Here is a 13,188-nt window from a genome sequence, read left to right as displayed (position 1 = left end):
TTTTCATTTGTTTTTGTTTTTTCATGATCACAGAAATGGAGAAATGTTAGTCTTGTGCTTCATTTAAATATGATGGACATATTGAAATGGAGGCATGGAAAGGGATGAACCCGTCTGAATTCTTTGTTGATTTTGATGAACAAAGGAAAAGGGCTTGAATTCGTGTCAAGCACAGATTCTTACATCTGAATATTATTTATATGGCTCTCACTGAAATAAATTTCCAAATATTTTGCTTTCATGGCTCTCTGAGTCAAAAAGGTTCCCGACCCCTGACCTATAGAGAGAAGCTTTTCTCACACCCGGCCACTTACCTCCAGCACTGGTCCCGCCCCGAGGATGATCTGCTCGACTCCACTGGCAAATCCCTTTTGGCTGAGCGCCGTCAGGTGATGAATGAGGAAGTTTGTGCTCTGCGTTTTCCCAGATCCGCTTTCGCCGGAAATGACGATGCACTGGTTCTTCCTCCGCTGCAGCATCGCATGGTAGGCCACGTCGGCCACGGCGTAAATATGCGGCTCCAGCTTCCCCAGCGTGTGGTTGTCGTACAGTTTCACATATTTGGGATTGTAGACCGGCAGGAACTGGAAGGGGTTGATCACGATGAGGATGCTTCCGACGTAGGTGTAGATCTTTTCTTGCCGGAAGCGTGCGCGAAGGCTGTCCAGCAAGGCGAACTCCGTCAGCTCCGGGAGAGCGCACAGGTCAGTAGGGGGGTTGCTGCCCGCCGGCTGGGGGAGGAAACCTCGTTCCACCAGGCGCTGACGCTCCTCGGTCACTTGGAGCCACATCTGCAGACTCCCTCCATAGTAGATGGAGCCGTCCAGGTTCTTTTCTCGCAGCAGGAAGCGGTAGTCTTCGCCGCTGCCACGGTTATCCAGGGCGCTCCTAGGCCACAGCATCATCCTCTGCACGGGGCAGTCGCCCGGGTTCAGGATCCATTCCTCGCCGCCGAACTCCTTCACCTCCGCCAACACGTAGCACTTGGTACGCTCCAGCTGCAGCTGCTGGATGAGGAACTCGATGGCCTCGGCGGCGCTGGTGTTCTTGCGGGCGCTGACCGGGCAGTAGATGGTGCCCTCGGCCAGGGCGCCCGGGTAAACCCGCAGGTGGAAATCCTGGTCCTCCAGGCGCCGCCGCGGGTTACAGCCGGTGTAGCCATCGTGTAAACTCATGGTGGCACAGGAGGTCCCATGAGCGCTCTACCTTCGGGACCCAGAGGACACGATCAGGCCATCGCAGCTGGAATGGAAGAGAAAAAAATGCTGAAACAGGGATCACTGTAACAAGCAGTACAAGTTGATTTAAATCCTAACTTCATTACTTCATGCTGCCTGAGCCGCACAGAAATATGTATGATTTCACTTCTGTTGCATTGATTTTCAGTTCTTGCTATGTGTGTTATTGTTTTAGTTTTTGCAGAAGTAGAAACTATCCTTTGGGTTTCGACAAGTAGTTACCATAGTACATTACATAGCATAAACACTTCTCACTTTTCTTTATAAAAACTTTCCTGGACTCTCACTAACATTTCACAGTTTCACACAAATGATACTCTTGAAAACCTTCCACTTCAAAAACAACCGTTGTGAGACAAGATAGTTTTACTTCTTGATAAAGTGTTGCAATCCTGCTTCTTCTTCTTTATGATTACTCACAATGTTAATAATGTGTTAAGTTTTAGGATTTTAGGAACGACACTAACGTAGCTGCAAAACTATCGTCAAAGTTAGGGCTCCACGATATTTTAAATAAGTGCGATATTGGCGTCTTGAATTGCGATATTTTTTCCTTCAGCTCAAAATGTACACCTGGAGTCAAGCGCAGGAGCGAGTACTGTAGTACTGTACTAGGACTGCACGATATTGGAAATAAGTGTGATATAGTCGATATTAATGCGATGTTTTTTTCTTTAACCTAAAAATTTAGAATCAATACGAGTACTGTAGTGGAGGTCCGGGGGTTTAAAGAAGGAAAACTATGAGATATTTCCTTTTCGTTTATTTCCGCATTTCGGTGTCGACATGATGGTAGAAAAATCTCACTTCTAACGCTCAGTCTCGCGGGACTTGCATCAGTTTCCCGCCAAACTGAGCGACATCAGAGAGGAGCCGCCGGCGCGTCGTGATATCAGCAAATCAATAATAAATCCACCTCCTTGTACACGCACACATAACACTTTATAAATGACGCTAACAACTTAGCTCGTTAGCATACGGTGAAGACGGACAGGTTTGTTTGGAAGTTCACGATCTTATAAGAAAACAACTGAGACGAGATGAAAAGTTCTTACAATATGTTGCTTTAACAAAGGAGGTTGAAAGAGACGAGTGACTGGATCACTAGTGTTTGACTAGATCACAAGTTAGTATTACTTCCGTGTATAAACTGAGTCAAGACGCGTCGCCATAGCAACCGAGCCTAACAAGCTGCGCCGCACAGTTCAGAGACGGACGGAGACGTAAACAACAACAAGACATAGAAGTACGAATTGACAACTTTACAGAACTTGACACTGATTGGTCGAAGTGCACATTTAAGAAATGATTGATTTATACAATAAAAAATTATAAATTATCACGTTTTCCATATGCGTATCGCACGTGACAATATTGCGATATCTACCGTATTTTCCGGACTATAAGTGTCTCCGGAGCACAAGTCGCTCCAGACATAAAATGCATAATAAAGAAGTAAAAACATATATAAGTCGCACTGGAGTATAAGTCGCATTTTTGGGGGAAATTTATTTGATAAAATCAACACCAAGAACAGACATGTGATCTTGAAAGACAATTTAAAATAAAACTAGAGGCAACAACAGAATAATTGTACGTTACGTTACATGAAGTGAGAACCTGGTATGTTAACATAACATATGAAGAGTTATTCAGAGAACTATAGCATAAATAACTAACAAGTTTACCAAACCATCCGTGTAACTCCAAATAACTCTTCATCCTCGTGTCACTTTTAAACAACTAACTAACTCCGGAGGTAGAAGATGCTTCCTCTTCTACGTGGAAATGATCAACACAGGCCTAGAGCGCCCTCTGGTGGTTTAGTGTGAAAATAACATGTGAAATGATATACCGATAATAATGTGTTAATAATTTCACACATAAGTCGCTCGCACCCCCGGACAATATATGAAAAAAACTGCCACTTATAGTCCGGAAAATACGGTATATTTCTCCGATATATCGTGCGGCCCTCGTCAAAATGTTCGTCATGACTCCACATCTTTGCGATCTAGTCTCAGGTCATGATGTAAACGTCTCCCTCAGAAACCATCTCTGTCCTCAGAGCTGCTTCTTCTTCTCACTATGAAGTCCTTCCACTCGGCTGCCTCTGCCAGGTCCTGCATCACAACATGTGCGTGAAGCCGCTGAGATTTCTGCTGCTCGTGGTGACGAGAGCTTCTAGAGCTTCTACAGCTTCTACAGCTTCTAGAGCTTCTACAGCTTCTACAGCTTCTAGAGCTTCTACAGCTTCTACAGCTTCTACAGCTTCTAGAGCTTCTACAGCTTCTAGAGCTTCTACAGCTTCTAGAGCTTCTAGAGCTTCTACAGCTTCTAGAGCTTCTACAGCTTCTACAGCTTCTAGAGCTTCTAGAGCTTCTACAGCTTCTAGAGCTTCTAGAGCTTCTACAGCTTCTAGAGCTTCTAGAGCTTCTAGAGCTTCTACAGCTTCTAGTGCTTCTAGAGCTTCTAGAGCTTCTACAGCTTCTACAGCTTCTACAGCTTCTAGAGCTTCTACAGCTTCTAGAGCTTCTACAGCTTCTACAGCTTCTACAGCTTCTACAGCTTCTACAGCTTCTACAGCTGCTACAGCTTCTAGAGCTTCTACAGCTTCTACAGCTTCTAGAGCTTCTACAGCTTCTACAGCTTCTAGAGCTGCTACATCTGAGACGACCACCGTCAGCATACATGAAACATACATGAGGCAGCTTGTCACGCCGCTGTGTTGCATGTTCAGACACTTGCACACGTGACCGTCGGTTGATGTCATCTCTCTGGGGATACAAGAGAGTTTACGACACGAGCATGAATTAAACGACCACAGCTCTGGTCCGTGGAGAGAAAGAAGCTCATCGTGATGAAGCTTTTCTTCGCTCATGAATATATTGATGGCAAAACAAACGAAGGAACCGTCGTTTACTGGGATGTTTGCTTTTAAAACATATATTGTTGCTGAAATACTTCAGTTGTAACTTGTTTGATACATTTTAAAAATATGATAACAAACTTTATAGATTTTATTTTTATTTTATCTTATTTTTTACTTTAACTTTTAACATAAGCAGACTTTTAGTTTTTTTGTTATGTATTTTGTGAGTATTTCCTGTCTCTTAAAAAACGAAATATATATATATATATATATATATATATATATACACACTACAGACAGAGGATACAACACTACAGACACAGGGATCCAACACTACAGACAGATGATCCAACACTACAGACAGAGGATACAACACTACAGACAGAGGATCCAACACTACAGACAGAGGATCCAACACTACAGACAGATGATCCAACACTACAGACAGATGATCCAACACTACAGACAGAGGATCCAACACTACAGACAGAGGATCCAACACTACAGACAGATGATCCAACACTACAGACAGAGGATTCTAAGCTACAGACATATGATCCAACACTACAGACAAAGGATCCAACACTACAGACAAAGGATCCAACACTACAGACAGAGGATCCAACACTACAGACATATGATCCAACACTACAGACAAAGGATCCAACACTACAGACATATGATCCAACACTACAGACAAAGGATCCAACACTACAGACAAAGGATCCAACACTACAGACAGAGGATCCAACACTACAGACATATGATCCAACACTACAGACATATGATCCAACACTACAGACAAAGGATCCAACACTACAGACAGATGATGATCCAACACTACAGGCAAAGGATCCAACACTACAGACAGAGGATCCAACACTACAGACAGATGATGATCCAACACTACAGACAGAGGATCCAACACTACAGGCAAAGGATCCAACACTACAGACAGAGGATCCAACACTACAGACAGATGATGATCCAACAAAACACTCAGATGATCCAACACTACAGACAGAGGATCCAACACTACAGACAGATGATCCAACACCACAGACAAAGGATCCAACACTACAGACAGATGATGATCCAACACTAGACTCAGATGATCCAACACTACAGACAGATGATGATCCAACACTACAGACAGATGATGATCCAACACTACAGACAAAGGTTCCAACACTACAGACAGATGATGATCCAACACTACACTCAGACGATCCAACACTACAGACAAAGGATCCAACACTTCAGAGAGATGATCCAACACTACAGACAGATGATCCAACACTACAGACAAAGGATCCAACACTTCAGACAGATGATCCAACACAACAGACAGATGATGATCCAACACTACAGACAGATGATCCAACACTACAGACAGATGATGATCCAACACTATACTCAGATGATCCAACACTACAGACATATGATCCAACACTACAGACAGATGATCCAACACTACAGACACAGGGATCCAACACTACAGACAGATGTTCCAACAATCAGATGATCCAACAATACAGACAGATGATCCAACACTACAGACAGAGGATCCAACACTACAGACAGATGATCCAACACTACAGACAGCTGATGATCCAACACAACACTCAGGTGATCCAACACCACAGACAGAAGATCCAACACTACAGACAGAAGATCCAACACTACAGACACAAGGATCCAACACTACAGACACAAGGATCCAACACTACAGACACAAGGATCCAACACTACAGACAGATGATCCAACACTACAGACAGAAGATCCAACACTACAGACACAAGGATCCAACCCTACAGACAGATGATCCAACACTACAGACACGAGGATCCAACACTACAGACAGAAGATCCAACACTACAGACACAAGGATCCAACCCTACAGACAGATGATCCAACCCTACAGACAGATGATCCAACACTAAAGACAGATGATCCAACACTACAGACACAAGGATCCAACACTACAGACAGATTATCCAACACTACAGACACAAGGATCCAACACTACAGATACAAGGATCCAACACTACAGACAGAGGATCCAACACTACAGACACAAGGATCCAACACTACAGACACAAGGATCCAACACTACAGACAGAAGATCCAACACTACAGACAGAAGATCCAACGCAACAGGCAGAAGATCCAACACTACAGACAGAAGATCCACACTACAGACACAAGGATCTAACACTGCAGACACAAGGATCTAATACTACAGGCAGAAGATCCAACACTACAGACAGAAGATCCACACTACAGACACAAGGATCTAACACTGCAGACACAAGGATCTAATACTACAGACAGATGATCCAACACTACAAACAGAAGATGATCTAACACTACATACACAAGGATCTAACACTACAGACAGAAGATGATCCAACACTACAGACACAAGGATCTAACACTACAGACAGAAGATGATCTAACACTACAGACACAAGGATCTAACACTACAGACACAATGATCTAACACTACAGACAGAAGGTGATCCAACACTACAGACACAAGGATCAAACACTACAGACAGAGGATCCAACACTACAGACACAAGGATCCAACACTACAGACACAAGGATCCAACACCACAGACACAAGGATCCAACACCACAGACAGATGATCCAACACTAAAGACAGATGAGCCAACACTACAGACACAAGGATCTAACACTACAGACACAAGGATCCAACACCACAGACACAAGGATCCAACACCACAGACACTAGTATCCAACACTACAGACAGATGATCCAACACTAAAGACAGATGATCCAACACTACAGACACAAGGATCTAACACTACAGACACAAGGATCCAACACCAAAGACACAAGGATCCATCACCACAGACACAAGGATCCAACACCACAGACACTAGTATCCAACACTACAGACAGATGATCCAACACTAAAGACAGATGATCCAACACTACAGACACAAGGATCTAACACTACAGACACAAGGATCCAACACCAAAGACACAAGGATCCATCACCACAGACACAAGGATCCAACACCACAGACACTAGTATCCAACACTACAGACAGATGATCCAACACTAAAGACAGATGATCCAACACTACAGACAGAGGATCCAACACTACAGACACAAGGATCCAACACTACAGACACAAGGATCCAACACTACAGACAGATGATCCAACACTAAAGACAGATGATCCAAAACTAAAGACAGATGATCCAACACTACAGACACAAGGATCCAACACTACAGACAGATGATCCAACACTAAAGACAGATGATCTAACACTACAGACAGAGGATCCAACACTACAGACACAAGGATCCAACACTACAGACAGATGATCCAACACTAAAGACAGATGATCCAACACTAAAGACAGATGATCCAACACTACAGACACAATGATCTAACACTACAGACACAAGGATCCAACACCACAGACACAAGGATCCAACACCAAAGACACAAGGATCCAACACCACAGACACTAGTATCCAACACTACAGACAGATGATCCAACACTAAAGACAGATGATCCAACACTACAGACAGAGGATCCAACACTACAGACACAAGGATCCAACACTACAGATACAAGGATCCAACACCACAGACAGATGATCCAACACTAAAGACAGATGATCCAACACTACAGACACAAGGATCCAACACCACAGACACAAGGATCCAACACCACAGACACTAGTATCCAACACTACAGACAGATGATCCAACACTAAAGACAGATGATCCAACACTACAGACAGAGGATCCAACACTACAGACACAAGGATCTAACACTACAGACACAAGGATCCAACACTACAGACACAAGGATCTAACACTACAGACACAAGGATCCAACACTACAGACACAAGGATCCAACACTACAGACAGATGATCCAACACTAAAGACAGAGGATCCAACACTACAGACACAAGGATCCAACACTACAGACAGATGATCCAACACTAAAGACAGAGGATCCAACACTACAGACACAAGGATCCAACACTACAGACACAAGGATCCAACACTACAGACAGATGATCCAACACTAAAGACAGATGATCCAACACTACAGACAGATGATCCAACACTACAGACAGATGATCCAACACTAAAGACAGAGGATCCAACACTACAGACACAAGGATCCAACACTACAGACACAAGGATCCAACACTACAGACAGATGATCCAACACTAAAGACAGAGGATCCAACACTACAGACACAAGGATCCAACACTACAGACACAAGGATCCAACACTACAGACAGATGATCCAACACTAAAGACAGAGGATCCAACACTACAGACACAAGGATCCATCACCACAGACACAAGGATCCAACACCACAGACACTAGTATCCAACACTACAGACAGATGATCCAACACTAAAGACAGATGATCCAACACTACAGACACAAGGATCTAACACTACAGACACAAGGATCCAACACCAAAGACACAAGGATCCATCACCACAGACACAAGGATCCAACACCACAGACACTAGTATCCAACACTACAGACAGATGATCCAACACTAAAGACAGATGATCCAACACTACAGACAGAGGATCCAACACTACAGACACAAGGATCCAACACTACAGACAGATGATCCAACACTAAAGACAGATGATCCAAAACTAAAGACAGATGATCCAACACTACAGACACAAGGATCCAACACTACAGACAGATGATCCAACACTAAAGACAGATGATCTAACACTACAGACAGAGGATCCAACACTACAGACACAAGGATCCAACACTACAGACAGATGATCCAACACTAAAGACAGATGATCCAACACTAAAGACAGATGATCCAACACTACAGACACAATGATCTAACACTACAGACACAAGGATCCAACACCACAGACACAAGGATCCAACACCAAAGACACAAGGATCCAACACCACAGACACTAGTATCCAACACTACAGACAGATGATCCAACACTAAAGATAGATGATCCAACACTACAGACAGAGGATCCAACACTACAGACACAAGGATCCAACACTACAGATACAAGGATCCAACACCACAGACAGATGATCCAACACTAAAGACAGATGATCCAACACTACAGACACAAGGATCCAACACCACAGACACAAGGATCCAACACCACAGACACTAGTATCCAACACTACAGACAGATGATCCAACACTAAAGACAGATGATCCAACACTACAGACAGAGGATCCAACACTACAGACACAAGGATCTAACACTACAGACACAAGGATCCAACACTACAGACACAAGGATCTAACACTACAGACACAAGGATCCAACACTACAGACACAAGGATCCAACACTACAGACAGATGATCCAACACTAAAGACAGAGGATCCAACACTACAGACACAAGGATCCAACACTACAGACAGATGATCCAACACTAAAGACAGAGGATCCAACACTACAGACACAAGGATCCAACACTACAGACACAAGGATCCAACACTACAGACAGATGATCCAACACTAAAGACAGATGATCCAACACTACAGACAGATGATCCAACACTAAAGACAGATGATCCAACACTACAGACACAAGGATCCAACACTACAGACACAAGGATCCAACACTACAGACAGATGATCCAACACTAAAGACAGATGATCCAACACTACAGACACAAGGATCTAACACTACAGACACAAGGATCCAACACTACAGACACAAGGATCCAACACTACAGACAGATGATCCAACACTAAAGACAGAGGATCCAACACTACAGACACAAGGATCCAACACTACAGACACAAGGATCCAACACTACAGACAGATGATCCAACACTAAAGACAGAGGATCCAACACTACAGACACAAGGATCCAACACTACAGACACAAGGATCCAACACTACAGACAGATGATCCAACACTAAAGACAGAGGATCCAACACTACAGACACAAGGATCTAACACCACAGACAGATGATCCAACACTACAGACACAAGGATCCAACACCACAGACAGATGATCCAACACTACAGACACAAGGATCCAACACTACAGACAGATGATCCAACACTAAAGACAGAGGATCCAACACTACAGACACAAGGATCCAACACTACAGACACAAGGATCCAACACTACAGACACAGACACAGACATAGATCAAGCCTCCATCACTCCAACACAACAGGCAGATGTTTCGCCCACAACATCCGCGCATTACGTAACACGGAAGCATGACATTGGAGGATGAAGGAGGAGATGTTTGACCATGTTGTCCATGTTGACCATGATGGTCTGTTCACGGATGTTGACTGACGGAGCCTCGACGTGTTCGCTCAGATCCAGTCTTACGTTCAGATCCAGGTCTTACCTCCACGTTTGTGTTCCGTCATCGAACCTCCTTCCATCAGAGCCGCGCACGCGCGAGGGAGGAAGACAAACGCGCAGAAAAACCACAACAACGCCGTGAACGCGGAGAGAAAACACTGGTCCCGGGTCTGGAGGTCCTGCTGGTGCCACTGACCGATGCGGTCCCGCCGGTCGGAACCAGTTGTTCCATCCAACACACGAGCGTTTCCACGGACACGTCGTCTTGTCGCTCTCGCTGGCGTGAACCCGCATTGCGCGTGCACGCGAACCGCTAGGAGGGGGAGGAGAGGAGGAGGAGGGAGGGGGGGTCGTTTATTATATACTATTATTAATAGAATTAAGAAAAAAGTACTGTAGTATAGTAGAAGTATTAGTAATGTGATTGTTATTGAAAACGAAAACCCGGATTGAGACGTTTTTTATTTATTTTATGATGATGCAGTTACACCGTTCTGACAGTGGGGGGAGCCAGAAACAAACACGTTAAATATAAGAGAAGAAGAAGCTTTCATTTGAAAAGAAAAAGAAGAAGAAATGTCTTCAGTGGGGATTTAAAAACTGACATGACAAAAGTTTAATTATTGATTTAATATTTTGTATATTTTTTCTTACTTTCTTCTATCATATTAAAGTGATAGTTTCACCCAAATATTTAAACTTCTCCCATTTTCTACTAGATTATTTTCAGAGTAATCCTATGCTTTTTAGAGTTATACACAAAAATGTTTGTTTATTTTAATGTAGCTCAGTTTGGCTTCCTCCAAAATGACAAACATTGACTCATAAACGTTATTTACTGACATGTACAGGTAGAGTGTGTGGCTTCACTAAAATAATAATAATAATAATAATAATAATGTCTATTTATATAGCGCCTTTCTAGACCAGGGTCACAAAGCGCTTTGACAGCCATTCACACAAACACAAACAAACTCTAAAAAAGGAACAGATTACTATGAAAATAATCCCAACAAGAGGATCAAATATTTCCATCCCATCAAATTCCTTCAACATCACTTTAACTCTTATTGGAAGTATCTATAAATCATCTTATCTTAAATCCTGGCATCTTCATACGTCATCACATCAACATGAACCTACTTTGCATTTTAACAAAACATCCAACAGGTTTAATAAATAAAATCTTTCAGTGCGATGGAGGAATTCAAGATCTGCACTAGAACCAAGAGATACATGTGTTAGAAGTTAGTGATGAACTCTTTTATTCCAATTTAATGATGTTTTTGCTCCAGTTAGTTCTATTTTGTGAGCTAGCTTAATGTTTTTTCATATATATATATATATGGTAAAAAAGAGCTTGTGCAGAAAGCACAGGGTCATAATTATTATTTACATATCAGGATTAATGTGTACCGTCATGAGAAAAAAATAAAATAAAAATGGATACAGTCATATCACATTTTTCTCTATCAATATTCAAAAGCACTGTATGTTTTCTTTATTATTGTTTTGGCTTTGAAATAATATTTTACTTTGTCCTAGTTCTATAATGGCTTATAATTCTTTAGTTACAGTTGACATACTTTGATGTTGCAATTACATTTCCAGACACTAGATGGCAGCAGTCAGTACATCCTCGCAGCTAAAGTAACAATGAAATCCTGTGTGATCCAGGCGATGACTGAGTACGAGAGGATGCATTGACTCCAGCAGCCTTTAAAGCTGATGTTTGGACATATTTGGTTTAAAAACTAATGAAAGCAGTTATGACTTCATCAAGAGTCATGTGGTCTGTAAATACTACAACACCAGAGTCAAGTACTGGACAATACTACACATATATACTTGTTACTACACTATCACAACACCAGAGTAAGGTACTGGACAATACTCCACATATATACTTGTTACTACACTATCACAACACCAGAGTCAAGTACTGGACAATACTACACATATATACTTGTTACTACACTATCACAACACCAGAATTAAGTACTCGACAATACTACACATATATACTTGTTACTACACTATCACAACACCAGAGTCAAGTACTGGACAATAGTCCACATATATACTTGTTACTACACTATCACAACACCAGAGTCAAGTACTGGACAATACTACACATATATACTTGTTACTACACTATCACAACACCAGAGTAAAGTACTGGACAATACTACACATATATACTTGTTACTACACTATCACAACACCAGAGTCAAGTACTGGACAATACTACACATATATACTTGTTACCACACTATCACAACACCAGAGTCAAGTACTGGACAATACTACACATATATACTTGTTACTACACTATCACAAAACCAGAGTCAAGTACTGGACAATACTACACATATATACTTGTTACTACACTATCACAACACCAGAGTCAAGTACTCGACAGTACTACACATATATACTTGTTACTACACTATCACAACACCAGAGTCAAGTACTGGACAATACTACACATATATACTTGTTACTACACTATCACAACACCAGAGTCAAGTACTGGACAATACTACACATATATACGTGTTACTACACTATCACAACACCAGAGTCAAGTACTCGACAGTACTACACATATATACTTGTTACTACACTATCACAACACCAGAGTCAAGTACTGGACAATACTACACATATATACTTGTTACTACAGTAACATTTCATATCATATTGCCACATTAGATCC

The 13,188-nt window shown here is 42.2% G+C and overlaps 1 protein-coding gene across 1 annotated transcript in view; it reads right to left on the bottom strand.

Moving 5' to 3' along the window:
• Positions 1-10,716, bottom strand: part of LOC148074400 (unconventional myosin-IXAa-like) — a 59,766-nt gene extending 49,050 nt beyond the window's left edge. The window contains exons 1-2 of the mRNA XM_087796614.1: positions 10,513-10,716; positions 315-1,242 (exon numbers count right to left, since the gene is read on the bottom strand). Coding sequence (XP_087652740.1) covers positions 315-1,175 — 861 coding nt within the window. The 5' untranslated portion in view covers positions 1,176-1,242; positions 10,513-10,716. The remainder of the gene's footprint in view (positions 1-314; positions 1,243-10,512) is intronic.
• Positions 10,717-13,188: the final 2,472 nt, after the last annotated feature.

Source organism: Callionymus lyra, chromosome 8, assembly GCF_982586985.1.
Source record: "Callionymus lyra chromosome 8, fCalLyr1.hap1.1, whole genome shotgun sequence".
Classification (NCBI taxonomy): domain Eukaryota; kingdom Metazoa; phylum Chordata; class Actinopteri; order Syngnathiformes; family Callionymidae; genus Callionymus; species Callionymus lyra.
The sequence above is the reverse complement of the archived record's forward strand: the minus strand, read 5'-3'. Positions and strand labels throughout refer to the sequence as shown.